A 15,726-nucleotide genomic window follows, 5' to 3' on the forward strand; every position below is an offset into this window, starting at 1 on the left:
CATACCTCAGAGTCGGAGGTATGGATCAGGGCGGACACCGATCCTGTCGGCGTGAGTCATGGTAAAAACAGTGTCATATAGGAGATGGCGAGTTGTCTCGTCACTCGTGGCCCTACGGACTTCGATGGGGGTTTCAGTCCGTCTGTGCACGGCACCTTCTCAACCAGCAGGGGCGCCTGCAGCCATAGGGGGCGCCAATATGCCAATTCCCCACAAAATGTTATAATACATCATAGAAAACCGCTTCGCAGCACAGATGATTATTTTTTTTTTAACTGCTCGTGGCACCCCCCACGTGTCATGAAAGAAAGGCGCCCCGGGGTACGCCCGTGCCTAAAACCGCCACGCTTAAAATAGATGTAATATATCTACAGATGTCACAAAAACATACTCGCTACATTCCATTGAAAATATCCTCGTGAACTTCCGATCATACACCCATCTGCGCTTTGCCCACCCTCTCCTCCTCCTCCTCCCCCCTCCTCCTCTCCCTCTCCCCCCTCCCCCCCTCCTCCCCTCTCTCCCACCCTCTCTCCCACTCCCCCCCTATCTCCTCCCCTCTCCCCTCCCCCCTCCCTCACTCCTCCCCCCTCCCCTCCTCATGTTAATTAGCCTCTCAGTGCGCGCCGCTCACTCCAGTGATGCGGGGACGAAACGTGCGCGTCGCCGGTGTCAGAGCTGATTGAAACAAGTGTAAAGCGCGTGGAATAACAAGGAAGTCTTCGTTTTTCTTAGAAACTCCGTATAAATTCAAATTTGACCACTACCGTGGTGGCAATGTTTGTGCTTGACATCGGCTGAGTCAGTGTCGGGATCGGATTAATGGGCTGGGCGCAGAACGCCGTCACCCTAAATTGTGGATCCAAGCTCAGCCTGAGGTCATCACCTCGTTGTTCCTACAAGTCGTCAGGATGAATCGGATCCTCTGGGATGCAGTGTTTCTCCTGACTGGTGAGTTATCTGAAGGAAAACCCCTAAGCCATCTACCCAATGAGGCATCACTGTCCCCACGATACAACACGCAGTCTACCGAGCTGGTGTTGTCAACTGGGCTGTAAAACGACGAGTAGTGGTTCAATCTGTTGAATCATCTGATACAAACGTGTTTCATCTATCGATTAAAAACTACTTTGTGTACTTCATAGAGTCTAGTGTTTGTAGGCCTATGTCACTCTAAACCCGAGCTGTTGGTGGTGGTCTTTTGTGGTATGCTTTGATGAAAGACTACTTGACCTTTCGGTGAGCCCCATAAGATCCCAACAACACATTTCTGATGGGCTTGTTCACTTTTCACCTGCCTCACAATGACTTTGGATCGGATCATACTTTGAGTGATGCTGGCGATCAACAACCACTCTTCTTTCCACTGGTAGGTTCCCTGTTTACACTGGGAGCATCACAGGGGGGTTCAGTGATGGATGCCAGCCCCTCCATCCCCATCACCTCCACTGGTGCCCCCAACACCGCCTCCGCTCCCTCCGCCTCCACCCTGGTCAGCACCGCCGCCAGCAGTAGAACAACCTCCTCTACCACCACCATCGCTACACCCAAAACCATCCCACCAGTTAAAAGTAAGAAAAAGAGTGGTGCAAACTCGCACAAAAACTAGAATCACAGGCTACATTTTCCACTTCTCGTCCATAGCTGCTGTCTATGGGAAATAGTCCCAAAGACAGCTGTCAGAAATACAACTTAATAGAATTGAGGCAACCTCCTACACAGTTATGGATGGCACAGTAAACTATTGAAAGTTTTGGACTTGCAGCATTGGAACAAAGCCTTTATGTAGTGATGTGTATCCAGAGCAGTTCACATCGCTACATGTAATCAATATCGGGGAGGCATTCCCTAGCACTCATCTGGATGGTATTCTGTCTGGGAGAGCAGGTCTCGTGAAAAGAAAGCGAGAGGGGCTGTTAGTCAGACGCCTGTGTGTGTGTGTGTGTGTGTGTGTGTGTGTGTGTGTGTGTGTGTGTGTGTGTGTGTGTGTGTGTGTGTGTGTGTGTGTGTGTGTGTGTGTGTGTGTGTGTGTGTGTGTGTGTGTGTGTGTGTGTGTGGCAGCTATCTGTGTGCCTGTGCATTCTCCTCCCTCCTGAATGGCACATCGTGACATCTGATTTGGGAGCCGGAGGACTCCAACACCAGCCTTTTGTTGGGGCTAGTTGCAGAAGGTTTTTTGTGTTCCTGAATTGATATAGCATTTTCTTTGTGAGTGTTATTTGGACGTTTGTCATCACTTTCTCCTTACGGACCATTAGAAGGTGTGAAATGATCTGCAGAGAAATAAACAAGGTTCCTGTAAAGGAGGAGCTGGTCTTTCCACCGATGTCTTTTGAGAATATTTAATGGGGATCCAATCTTACAGGGCCCAACTGTGATTCTTGAAATGCAAAACCTGTAAACTATACATTTGCCTTCCTGCCAGGGACAATGGAGGAGTATAGTGCTTATTGTGGAGACCGCCTGTCTTTGTGGTGTGGGTGTGAGTTTGGTCTGATGTGACCTCAAAATCATGTGGCTTTTGCCTTATTTGTTCTTTGTATCCTGTATTACAATTCGGGTTGCAAATTTGTTGTGAAACATTAATTTAAGAAGCACAAACTATTTACACAACCAGAAGAAATAAACAATAAGGCTCTCACTCCAAACGAGGAGTTTGGAGTTATATTTTTGCCAATGCTGGCGCCAAACAAAACCATGTCAATTGGGGCCCAACTACTGCCATGTCTAGAGAAACAACGCAGGCCAAGACCCCTTTATTAAGAAATGGTACACAAAACATACATTGTCACTGAATATATTTGAATGGTTAACCATTAACATCCCTAACGTCAGTAAGTAATGAGGTTTGTCAATGGCTGTGGAAACATTCAAATAGCATTCAATTTGTATTAGATTGAGTTACAAATTAAATTAGCCAAATTATCACCATGAGTTAGGATAGAAATCTCTCTATGGCCCCCTTGGGTAAGGGCAAGTTATCTAACATCCCCTTAGGTTAGGGTCTCTAGTGGTCTAGAGTCCCCTTATGTAAGGTCCTCTAGTGATGTAAAGTCCCCTTAAGTAAGGGTCTCTAGTGATTGATAGTCCCCTATGCCCCATTTCCACTGCAGGGTGCGGAACGGATCGGATCGCAAAGGTGCGGTAGGGAGGGGGCAGTATAGCCCAGCTCAGTTCCGAGGTCGCGTTTCCACTGCCGATAGTACCCTTGGTGGTAGGCCGGATGTCAATCGCCGCGGCAGCTACGTAAACATCGTAAACAACGTCTTCCTCCGCAAGAATGCAGACGAACGTCTCCACCTCCTTGTTCGCCCAAGCAAGCTTTTTACGCGACATGTTAATTGTAAAGAATAATACCTTGAGGCTACTGTTTGTTTGTTTTTATCCCCGCGTCACCCGGAAGTGACGATTCTGTCGACCAATCAACGGAGGGGGGGTGTAGCTAGAATTCCAGGGTACCCTTTCAGGCGTCTGGTCTCGTTTTGGGTACCGCAACGGAGGAGTCCCTAGAATGGGGTCGGAACGGGTACGGCAAAGTCCGGGTCACGCCCACTTTTGGCGGTGGAAACGCGATCCGACCCGCACCTTTGCGATCCGATCCGTTCCGCACCCTGCAGTGGAAATGCGCCATTAGGTAAGGCCCTCTATTGCGGTCCCCTTAGGTAAAGGCCTCTAGTGGTCTAGCGTCCCCTTAGGTAAGGGGAAGTTAACTATGGTCCCCTTAGGTAAGGGTCTCTAGTGATCTAGTGTCCCCTTAGGTAAGGGCCTCTAGTGATGTACAGACCCTTGGGTAAGGGTCTCTAGTGAACTGGCGTCCCCTCAGGTAAGGGTCTCTCGTGATCCACTTTCCCCTTAGCATACGGCCTCTAGGGATCTACGGTCACTTTAGCTAACTAGCTGATCTAGTGATCGGCTGTCCTGTGTTCCTCAGAGTTTGTGGCGGCTGCGGTTCGGTTCCACTTTGACGACTGTCCGGACTCACACCGACACTTCTGTTTCCATGGCACCTGTCGCTTCCTTATCCTGGAGGAAACGCCTGCATGTGTGTAAGTGCAACACAACAATGTCTGATGAATCAATCAGCGCTTGAATACATGTGGAAAAGAGGAAAGATGGGACTGTGAACCATTGACTGTAATTCTGAAAATGAAAACAAGTGGAAAAACCTTGTTTTCTTTCTTAGAACTTTAAGATTTGGTCAAAATAAAAAATGGTTGAATGTGGTCCCATTTCAAAATGAGTTGGAGAGATTACGGGACTGGATCCATGCACCATCTGACATTGCCGTGTCTGTACTCTTAGGATCCATGCTTCATGGTTTTCCTGGTCTTTTCCCCCGGTCGCAAAACTATGAATTCGCAACAACGTGATTGGTCAACTAGAGATGGCCCTGGAGCAACAAACAAGTTGTTTAAAAATGGCAGGGTTTAACCTACTGGCCAAATACTTGGCCCTTAGGTAATGTTTAAGGATGGTGTTCCTACAAGATGTTGTAGGAACAGCACAGACACAGCTATATCAGTGATGTCCGCTATACCCTCTGCTCTCTGACGGGAGCATACTCTTACTAATTACATTATATCATTCACCTCAATCACGAGTCGCATTCTTCCAGAGAGGAAGTTGAAACCAACAAAAGTTTTACTTGTGAAATGTTGCTTTTAAATACATAAAATGAAATCCAGACAATCCTGCATTTTTTTTCTATTTCCAGGCGATTGAAACTTGAACAGTTATTTTCATACAAATCAGTTGGAATGTTTCTAAGACATATTTGTCTTGTAATATAAATATTCCTATTTTACTCAATGGCAAAATTTGAATATAAAGATGTAAAGTGATTAGGCAGGCAAGCAAATTTCACATGGTTTAATAGAGGAAGACTTGTAAGAATCGATTTATCTCTGGTCATCGTGCCAAGGTAAACATTTGAAATAGTTTTAAATTTAAGTGATCTGGTGTGATTGCAGTAATGTCAGGGAATTCCCTCTCCTGGGATAACGGGAACGCCGACTGATTTGATTGGCTTATCCATTCTGGGACTCCATGAGTCTTTAGCTCCATTACTCATTATTTAGATTTATGTTCAGTCTGAGTGTTGGAATTGTTTAAGCCCCCCAGAGAATCCTAGGTGTGTCCTCGCTGTGTGTATCAGAAGGTGTGTGCTCTTCCCGTGTAGGTGTCCATCGGGCTTTGTGGGGATGAGGTGTGAGCATGCAGACCTCCTGGCTGTGGTGGCCACCAACCACCGAGGGCAGACCGTGGCCACGGTGCTGGTGCTGTGTGTCATGGGCTGTGCCCTGACCATGCTGTTCTGCACACTTTTACAGTAAGCGCCATTGTTTAAGTCTGTATCTTCATGACTTCGGGGTCGGGTAGGAACAATCACATAGTACGGTTTCTCTTTTATTATTACTTATTATGAATCTTGCAATAATACTCATAAATGGAATGTCCGATTTCTCTACCAGATAGAATAAAATGAAATTATTTTATTTTTATCGTTATTTTTGTGTTTGAACTGATGAATGCGTTTGTGTTCTCAGCTGTTGGTGGAGGCGGGATTATGAAAGACGGAGGAGGGCTTTTCACAAGGAAAAGACCAGAGAAATGCTGAAGGGCGGGCCATCGTTCTGTCCGTCTGAAAGTGGTACTGGACATTTTTTGATCTTCCACCAACTGCTAATTAATGTTGCTTAATTTCACACAGGTTTTACTGTTTTAAAATAGACGAAATGGCAAAAAGCTGTAAAAAAGGGTGATGTATTTTACTTGTTTCTCTGCAGTGGTGTGAGGAGTGGACGTGGATCAGATTATAGGGTACTAGTTCTGCTACTCCCCTTTACTGGTCCAGTGTTCCCTGAACCACTCGGCATCCTCCATGGAGTGGGAAACCATCTCCAGTGATTGTTTTCTTGTTTTTGTGTTTTGTACTTTTGAACGGCGATAATCAAGGAAGAACTCGTCTGCCTGTACTTTAAAGGAAGTGGACACTAGTGAAGGCTAAGGTAGCCTCTTTTGGACGACCAAAGGAACGTGGGCAGCTGTTGGATGCTGTAGGCACCCCTCCCTCTGCGTGTTGTGTTGTCATTTGTGTAGGAATCAAGGATGGTCTACGAGGCCGTTTCATTATCTCGAACCGCAGATGCGTCTGTTTTGATTTCTCAAGTCGGAGGACCGGCCCATTCTTGTCTTTTTAAAATTGCATGCACATAATTTACATCCGATGTTCGATCAAACACTACTTTAGATGTTTGAAGTTATGATGGGGGAAACCAATACTTGGAAATAGTTGTATCGGTTTTTTGAGCAAGGGATTTTAACTCACTTCACTTGACAAATTGGGTGACTGAGTCGATAACACATATAGGCTTCTCAAATTGATATTTGTTTATGGAGATGCTATGTTGGTGGGGAAAAAAGGAAATGTAAAAGTTTTTGAAGGTATGTTTATAGAGGATCAGGAATTTTAGGGAACAGGGATAAGTGATTCATATTTCCGACTACTAATTCAGGCTGTAATGTCATTCTTACTTTTTTAATTCCTTTACTTAAACACGTATATATATATTAATTTATTAGGGGGACTGTGATCCCCAAGCTATCTATGTGGCAACGGACTACAAGCTCACCCCTTCTTAAAACTGGTATGAAATGCATGGGTACACTTAATTACTACTATGAACAAGCACTTAAGGGAAGAGACACATTTCACTGTTTATACTACTTGTACATAGACACTTATGCATACTTATACTTTAGTCACTGCTAATGTTTTAATTGTTTTTTAAAACATTAACAGATTATTACAGTAGACACGTGCCCTAATTCGGCATACACTTCATGCTTTTCGTCCAAGGGGTATCTTCAATGAGTTTCCTCAGATTGCCTTTGAGTTAAACATTTCTGTATTGAAAACAGTTGATGTCAAAGAAACAAATCAAGCCTTGTCAGAAATGTCGAAACAACGAGTTAAGGAAAATAAATAGTGAAATCTCAAGAGTATCTTTTCGGAAATATTTGCGCGTAAGTAAGAAATTGTGCAACAATGGTCCACATACGGCTTCTTCCTACCTTCTGCTATCATTCCTATGCTCCAAAGTACTGTCTAAGAGGAATGCTGCACTAAACAAATTACCTTTTCATGTTTACAGTTTGTCGCCATCGTTAAAAATGTCATGTCTGACAGCATATGTTTACGTAAAATATGTTGTAGGTATAATGTATTCTGTAAGGTGTAAAGCTTCAAATTCTTTCAAACCTTTTAAATTGCCAGATGCATGCTTCAGTTTGTCAGACTTGTATTCCATGAAATTCGCTTTTCAATGAATATTTAAATTTGCAAACAGTGTTCTTGGTATTTATTTTCTTGGCTACACATTATCTTCACCCACTTCCTTTGACCTCATCATTGTGGGTTTATTTCCAATATTTCTTATAGCTGAGGCTCTCCATGTTTCCCATCCACTGATTCTATTCCAGACACGGAATAGACCCCTGAACCCGGGGCCAAACCCACAAAGAGCCTCACTCTGGCGGGGCTTTGGCGCAAAAGGAAAGGTCTCCATAATTTCAACTCTATTTCTCCTAGTTCGATTTGGCCAGTTTGTGTGCCTGTTCCTGTCACTGTGACCTTTTCTTGTCTTCTCGTCTTCACATGATTTTTCTCTTTATGTTAAAACTGTTTTTAAGATTCTGACATCCTGGTCGTTTCCCATGGCTCCATCGCTAGGATGGTGTTGATGTTCTTCTCCATTATCTACTGTATCTCCTCTGCTCTTCCTTTCACGGTCTCCAAAATTAGGCTGTCTTTTGTTTCGCCAATCCTATTATGTTTGCAATTGGATTGCTGTGGAGCCCTTTTAGAGCGCTTCTGGCTGAGCTACTAAAGCAGCTTTGAAATAAGCAGCTCTTCTGTGTGGCTCTCTGAAGATGCACAATAGGCTTAGGCATGGGAAGGAGAGCGCTTGAAACAGAACCATGGTTTACTATTACTGGATGGTTAAATTCAGCAGAATGTCCAGTTTGGGAACTGTTTCATGCTCTTTTCTCTGGGGTTGGTTTTCCTGGTAGCACACATTTCTTTTGTCTTCTTCTACTTATCTTAGCCCAACATTCCCAGTATCTGTTTCTGACTAGATAGGTTTTACATAAGAGTATTAAGGGTTTGGCAGTTGCTGTCAATGTTATTCTCCTGTATCAAATAACATCTCATGGTAATGTCATTTTAACCTTTGTCATAGGTGGTTTGAGTCATTGTCTGCAACTTCCTTTCTCTGACTTTACTTTCTCTGGATGCTTATCTAAAATGACGTGTGATTCATTTCCACAAATGTGATGGCAGCCCATTGACGTCCACAATGAAGTCTATTTCTCCATGAGATGGACTAACCAACGGTATGTTGTTGTGCAACAACTATGTAGAACTTCTCAGATTATGTGTATGGATAGAGCTATTCAGTTCAATTGCTGTCTGGTCTTGGTATTGGCACCTTTTCCGGTGCTTGGCACAGCCGACCCTATGGCAGGGTTTACCGTTCAGACATGTTAGCGCAGCCAGCGGGCAATAAGCCCTTGGTTGCCATAAACTTCAGCAGTGATTTATCAATGTATTGTGGCGACCCCGCCTCAGGAGTGTCTCTCACTCAGGAAATCACCATACGCCAAGGTCCGTTCAAAGCCCAATAAGGCGTTTATTCATTGAACAACGGAAAACCGGGTGGGTCTGTGCCTAACACGGGGAAACCAAAAATCATGCTAATGACTCCATGAGCCACGATAGAGTCCAGGTGATTGTCTCTCCGGCCGAGCCGGTCTCGTCCCTTGAGAGGGAGGTCGCTCCCGTCGGTAGCGCTGTTCCTGCGGTGCGTTCCGTGTCGGCGTACGTCGTCCGCCGGTGGGTTAGCTCCAGTCCGCCACTGCTTCAGCAGGTTGATGTGATAGAGTTGGGTGGGTTTGCGTCTCCCGGGCTGCCGTACCCTGTATTTCAACTCCCCCACCCTGTCGACCACCTCGTAGGGCCCCTGCCACTTGGCCAAGAACTTGCACTCTGCCATTGGTATGAGTACCAGCCAGGACCAGGTCGCCGGGCCGAAATATGCGCAGCGGGTCTCCCCGGTTGTAGACCCGGGCTTGAGCTTGCTGGGCCTGTCAGAGATGGTACCGGAAGATGGGCCAGACCTGCGCCATGCGGTCCCGCACGTGCTCCATGTGGTCAACCATAGTGCGATGAGGGTTTGGCCAACTCTCCCACACCTCCTTGGTGAAGTCGAGGAGTCCCCTTGGTCTTCTCCCATACAGAAGTTCGAAGGGGGAGAAACCCGTGGAGGCTTGGGGCACTTCACGGACTGCGAACAGGACGTAGGGCAGGAGCTGGTCCCACATTTTCCCGTCTGTCCATGGCCTTCTTCAGCATTTGTTTTAGTGTCTTGTTCAAACGTTCCACGAGCCCGTCTGTCTGGGGGTGGTACACCGCTGCTTTACCTGGAGGAGGCTAAGCAAATCTTACATCACCCGTGACATAAAACAGGATCCCTGGTCTGTGAGTACCTCCCTGATACCTGGTAGCATAGTTCACTATCACTAGAATGTACCTATGTCCCCGGCTGGTCTTCGGGAGAGGCCCAACAATGTCCAGAGATGACCGGTCGAACGGTACTTCAATTATGGGGATTACAGGGTTCCGAACCGAGGGTCTCAGGGCAGTACGCTGGCAGTCGGGGCAGGTCTGAAAGTATTGAACAACGTCTCTTTTCACCCCGGGCCAATAAAAAATAAAATCCGGTCTCTGGTTTTGTCCATGCCTAGGTGGGCTCCTAACAGATGAGAGTGTGCCATAAACAGTATAAGGTCGGGCATAAGGTCGGGGTATCACCAGTTGTTCGGTCACCCAAATCGCCATTCGTGGAAGCGCTGGGCCCTGGCGGCGAGGCTATGTCCATAGTATGCCAATATCGCATGTTTCAACGCCGGGTACTGACTGGCACGCTCCGGCGCCAGGTCCTGGCTTGCCTGCTCTGTGGGTCCGGTGAGGAAGGGGGACAGGATGTGGGCCTACTTGTCCTCCGGCCAGCTCTCCCGTCTTCTCGAAGACCCCCAAGTAGGCCTCCACGTCGTCTTCTGGACCGAGTTTGGTGAGGCGGCTGGTCGGTGCGGAGGTCGGGGATTCACAAACTGCCTGTTGCGTGAGGTGTAGTACTGCCTCCCGGAGAAGGACAAGGCTCCATCCGGGTTCTGCATTGGCGGGTGGGTTGGTAAACCTGAGTAGTCTGTATCGTGGTCAGGTTGCCTGCATTGCATTCTCCACCATAAGTGGCGACCCGGCCCCAGGAGTGTCTTTCTCACTCAGGAAATCACCATACGCCAAGGTCTGTTCAAAGCCCAATAAGGCGTTTAATCATTGAACAACGGAAAACCACATGGGTCTGTGCCCAACGCGGGGAAACCAAAAATCATACTAATGACTCCGTGAGCCACGGTAGACTCCAGGTGAATGTCTCTCCGGCCGGGCCGGTCTCGTCCCTTGAGAGGGAGGTCGCTCCCGTCGGAAGCGCTGTTCCAGCGGTGCGTTCCGGGTCGGCGTACGTCGTCCGGGCGTGGGGGTTCCCTCGGGACCGCTGGGGAAAGTTCCACTAGATCCACCCGTCTACCCGTCCGTTTCGGGTCCTGGTGGTTCACTGCTCTGCTCGGACTCCCAGTTCTCTCCCTAAGAGAACATATCACAGCCTTTTGAAGGGGTTCCTGGTCTTCCGCATCCTCCGCCGCAGGTGTCCTCCATTGCGCCGATTAGGATGACGCAATGGACGCTCTCTGGCTCCGACTGGTGGATATCGGCTGTATGTGCCATCCACCACCTCTCCCCTGGGCCGCCTGGCCCGAGGTGTTGGGACCGGGTTGCCACAGTATGAACAGCATTGTCTTGCATTTCGTCTGATTAAACATTATGATGTGATGATAAATTGCTATGTCCAGAGGTGAATGTGTTTGTTTTTCTTTATTTTGCATATAAGTGCCACAGATTGTTGGTTTTAGTTTCATCATAATATCACTGACTAGAAGACATCTGACTGCATAAATGAATTTCTAAGAAAGGTTACAAGGCTTGCTTAACTGAGTTACTAAAAACATTAGGATTTATTAACTGGGCTTTGGTGGTAGGCCTACACGTTCATTATTGAACCTGAATGTCAGCTTAATTTATTTTCAATTCTTTTAGACTATTTTAATTATTAAAATTATCTCCAGGTCTTTAAATTAACGATTATATTCCTAATGGCATCACATAAATTTGAAGCATTATACACCAATTTATGGGAAGGAATAGCTCACCCTAATCTGGAAATTTTACTAGATCCTGCTATTCCAAAACTTGACAGCCTCCGTCAAAATGGCCAACTTTTGTAATGCACTAAATGGGATATTGTAGCCTACACTGTGCCTGATTGAAAAACCTGGTGTATCTACCGACATTTTTTTACGTGCTTTCAATCCTTATATTATGACGGAAAAACGCTCTTTAAAAAGTTCTGTCTTAGATCCATCCAGTCTTTATATCGAAGGGAACAACCACATGCTCTGTAAAAACAATTATATCCTGCCTTTTGGGATTAGCGCAGTTAACGGCAGAAGGCATCATTGCCATCTTTTCAGGGACATTCTGACCCTCTTTGTAGAGAAGAAAATGCATATGTCAGCAAAATGTATTAAATGTTACAATTGTTCCCACTGTCTAGACTTGTACGGTGTGGGTTTTGACAAATATATACATATTTGTGGGGTAGGCTAAATTATTTAATAAAAATGAGTTATATTACATTGTCAGACATAATTCAAATTATTTGGGCTGTAAGGCTGATGAAATGACACCAACATGGTGTCATTTTATTCTTCATCTCATTCAATGTTTTGTTCTTTACCAAAATGTTATGTTTTTTTTTACTGTGCTCTGGATTGGTGATGCAGCTTTCATTGTAATTTATCTTTTTCTTTATTCTGAGGAACGTCAGTGTTTCCCAAGCAAACCGGTCATATTGCAGGCAGCCAATCGAGACCACTGATCTCTAGAATACTGCAGGACAACCCAAAGAATCACGGCCCTCTGAACCCCTTGGTTATGAAGATAATCCAAAGGCTGAAGGAAGTATGGTCATGATTGACTTGTCATATTTAGGTGACTAAATTCAAGATCGTTGCTTCCACAATAGTTTAACATTTCTTTAGAATTAAAGAGAGATGCTTTGAACATTGAGATTAACAATATACTGTGCTAAAATGATTACAATTTTAAAAAAGTGAGCAGACTGAATATAAATGATTTTTATTCAGATTATTGCATATACATATGATTTATATCGTTATACAGTATTGCTAAGGTGCATTATATGGGATTATATATTTGGATTGCTGAAATGCAGGATTCTCCACTGTTACACAGCCTCAAGTTAGAACAACTTCCCCCCCCAAAAAGAATTACATCAATCAGTGATGGTGTGTTTAAAGCGTGACACCCCAAGCACCCGACACATCTGTTACGGTCAGCCTCGGGGTGCATGTGAGGGGGATCGAGAGCTTGACCCACGGCTGGACCCGGTAGACCCACTTTACCCAGTGTCGGGGGCCTGGGGCTTAGTCCATGAAGTGCTGCAGCCGCATAGGCAGCTCATCCAGCGAGCCGATGCGGTGCTCCGAGGGGATGTCCGAGTTTGTGTACTTGTTCTGGCGGTCCAGCAGATAGCCGTGGATTCCCAGGGAGCGGGAGCTGAGGTAGTCCATCAGGTAGTGGTCCCCGATGTGGGCGGTGTTGGACGCCGCCACACCGCACCTCTGCAGCGCCTGCTCGAAGATGGCGGGGTCGGGCTTGGCAACGCCCGCTTCCTCGGAGGTCACCAGGAAGCTGAAGTGGGTCAGCAGGCCGCACGCCTGTAGGATGCCCTCCAGGCGCCGGTCGAAGTTGGAGACCACACCCAGCGTCAGGCCCAGAGAGGAGCAGCTCTCCAGAGCCTTCTGGCAGTCGGGGAACACCTGGGGTCAAACCAAACGGCATCACGTCAAAACATGTGTTTAAATTATATATTACAATGGTGCCAAATTAGTTTAAAAAAAAAATGCAAGCGGCGTGTTCGTGCGTGTTGCTAGGCAACGTCCTCGGACCTTCGAGACGGATGGATAATAAAACGCATTAGGTTGATCAATTACGTCACCCACTTTGAAAACAAACAAGAATATCCTCTTAAAATAACTAAAGGTGTGTTCCTGAATCCTCGGGCGCCAGCCTTCCGAGTTGCACTTTTGACGTAATTTCTAGTCTCGGAGCATTTATAGCCTTCCTGTTCGTCTTTTTGGTTATGTCAATAAATTGGCTAGTCGTTGTTTATTGTAAGCTACATTAGCCTCTTTAGCAAACAAACCGGAAAACAAACAACACAACACATTGTATTGCAAGCACAGCAAGATCGTGCAATGCTTAAATTGGTGACCGGAATAAAGTAGCAATGTAATCAAGTGTGTAAGAGCATTTAAAATTAACATTAAAAGGTCCCATGACAAATCACCAGGTGTGGTGTGATTAGCCACAAGATGTTTTGGAAATCTGCCCCTTATGACATCACAAGTGGGCGTGGCCACCTAGATGTGTGCTGGATAGATCAGCCAACAGCCTACCCAGTGGACTGTAGTAAACATTGCTCATCTATCCGTCACACATCTTGGTGGACACGCCCACCTGTGATGTCATAAGGGGAAGATTTCCAAAACGGCTTGTAACGGCTAATAACACCACACCTGGTGGCATGTCACGGGACCTTTTATAATGAACAACGTGGTACAAATACAAAGAAAATTAATCTCTTCATAGGCGCAGCCATTTTTGTTGAGCGTCATCACTGCCTTCGGTCCAGTGGCGTCACTTCAGTTTTATTCGGGGCTAAAGCCCCGGATATTATTTAATTAGCCCAGAATATAATTTTTTGTTAGAAATAATAAAATAAAAATTCAATATGTATTGGTATATTTACTGGTAACTATGGAATGCATTAATTTAATTCAGTCTAGAAGTGATGAAATGATTCTAGTCACTAATGGTAGTTATTTATTTAAAAAGAAACATGGGGATTCCAGGAGCATCTAAAAAAAAAAAAGCAGCCTGGTCCTAGATAGTCCTTCTGGCAAGAGAAAAATCAGGTTAAAAACATAACCAGACTCTTTACCACCTCAAATGAATAACCTATCTTATCCCAAGTCAGATCCGTATATATGTAAGGTTTGTCTCACTTGTATTCATTTGACTAAGAAATAACTTAAATTGAACTTTAGATGTTTGGGGATAAGCAGCACAGCAGTCAGGTAGCTATTTAAAGCTTATTTTGTTTATTTATGGAAAGCATTATGAAAAAATGTGCTTGCACAATAAAGCATTAGAAAAAAAATCATTTTTCTTTTCCCTCTTGGCTAAGCCTCTGATGTTTCAGAAACCTAGAAACGCCCCAGTCTCGGCCTACTCTCAGAATTCCGAGAGATGAAGACAAAGGGGGGCGTGCGTGCCTCGGAGAAGTGCCGCAAGAAAGCTGGGAGATTTCCGACTTCCGAAACGGAAGGCTGGCGTCCGAGGATTCAGGACCACACCATAAGACCACAAACAAGCTTATTTACCTCCCAGTTCTCTGGATTGCAGAAGTCATTGTAGAGGTTCAGAGCCATGGTGTTCAACAGGGTGGGGTCTTGAACCTTGCACCGTGAGAAAGTATCCCGCACAACCTTCATCCACCAGGACTGCCCATCCATGCCCTGTGTGATGCCGTAGTTGGGGTAGCGGCGGGAGCAGTGCTGATAGGCCTGCCGGAAGGCCACGTCCACCTCAGATGTTTTCAGGTCCAGGCCCGCTCTGCGAGCCTCCATGCAGTACTGCTGACCCACCGACATGCGCACCTTAAGCAGCGTGTCTTTCACGTCCCACAACACGCACTGCAAAGGGCCGCGCATTGTATCTGAGCACAGGGACACACAAGGACATGGTTAGGGCACATCTGGCTTGGCCAAGTGTTTCGCAATTCGATTCCCTTCCAAAATGACATGGCCATGAGTAGATCTACTTACGTACGTTTTTTTTTTGTTTTTTTTAGCAAAATGTAGCTTAAACTAGAAGGCATTCTTACAAATTGTATGGTTGAAAACAAACACATCTGAGAGAAAAAAGGCCAGAGAAGCTGAGCTTCATCACTTTGTATTGGCCCCTCAAAGTATTCAATCACGGCCTGTTGTTTGGACTAACCACTTCAATATTAGTAATGAATTGGTTGAACTTCGTGGTCAGTAGGGTTAAAGGAACATGGTTACGGTGCGACTTGATTCGGTTTGAAACAGGTTCAAGGATATAACCGCTACGTGTCGCTACGCTGCTGTCCGCGGCGGAGCGGGTGCTCGTACCGGGGTTTACCTCAGGCTTGGGCTCTTCCTCCGGGTTCTCCTAGGGCTGGGCTCGGCGGTCTGGGTCGAAGGCCCTGGATCTGTTGTTCACCGAGCGGAGAGGTGGACGTCCAGCTGTGACGGCGGCCGACTGTTCCCTGTACTCTCTAATAGTCTATCAGCTCTGACAACGGAGGTCCCGCTCAGCTCGTCGGCGTGTTATAACGGCGCACTTAAACAAACTTCGGTGTGGAAAAATAGCGACTGTGCTTCCCAGTTCCGTTTGTGCTAAACAACAATGTTTACTAAAGCGCCCCTCCGGACCAG

General features: G+C 46.0%; 2 protein-coding genes across 3 annotated transcripts; one reads left to right on the top strand and one right to left on the bottom strand.

Moving 5' to 3' along the window:
- The first annotated feature begins 629 nt into the window (after nucleotides 1–629).
- tgfa (transforming growth factor, alpha) lies at nucleotides 630–7,346 on the top strand. Its single transcript, XM_060062768.1, has 6 exons — nucleotides 630–951; nucleotides 1,374–1,571; nucleotides 3,932–4,046; nucleotides 5,180–5,329; nucleotides 5,547–5,650; nucleotides 5,787–7,346. The coding sequence occupies exons 1-6, from the start codon at nucleotides 912–914 to the stop codon at nucleotides 5,792–5,794; spliced, it is 615 nt and encodes a 204-aa protein (XP_059918751.1). The 5' UTR covers nucleotides 630–911; the 3' UTR covers nucleotides 5,795–7,346.
- Nucleotides 7,347–12,300: 4,954 nt separating this feature from the next.
- Nucleotides 12,301–15,712, bottom strand: hdhd3 (haloacid dehalogenase-like hydrolase domain containing 3). 2 transcript variants are annotated; one of them, XM_060063161.1, is made up of 3 exons: nucleotides 15,431–15,712; nucleotides 14,647–14,981; nucleotides 12,301–13,020 (listed from the first exon to the last, which is right to left on the bottom strand). In XM_060063161.1, the coding sequence occupies exons 2-3, from the start codon at nucleotides 14,974–14,976 to the stop codon at nucleotides 12,625–12,627; spliced, it is 726 nt and encodes a 241-aa protein (XP_059919144.1). In that variant the 5' UTR covers nucleotides 14,977–14,981; nucleotides 15,431–15,712; the 3' UTR covers nucleotides 12,301–12,624. The 2 variants fall into 2 exon arrangements, with proteins under 2 accessions (XP_059919144.1, XP_059919149.1); XM_060063166.1 differs by having other exon boundaries at nucleotides 15,421–15,704.
- Between the last annotated feature and the right edge of the window lie 14 nt (nucleotides 15,713–15,726).

Source organism: Gadus macrocephalus, chromosome 1, assembly GCF_031168955.1.
Source record: "Gadus macrocephalus chromosome 1, ASM3116895v1".
Lineage (NCBI taxonomy): Eukaryota > Metazoa > Chordata > Actinopteri > Gadiformes > Gadidae > Gadus > Gadus macrocephalus.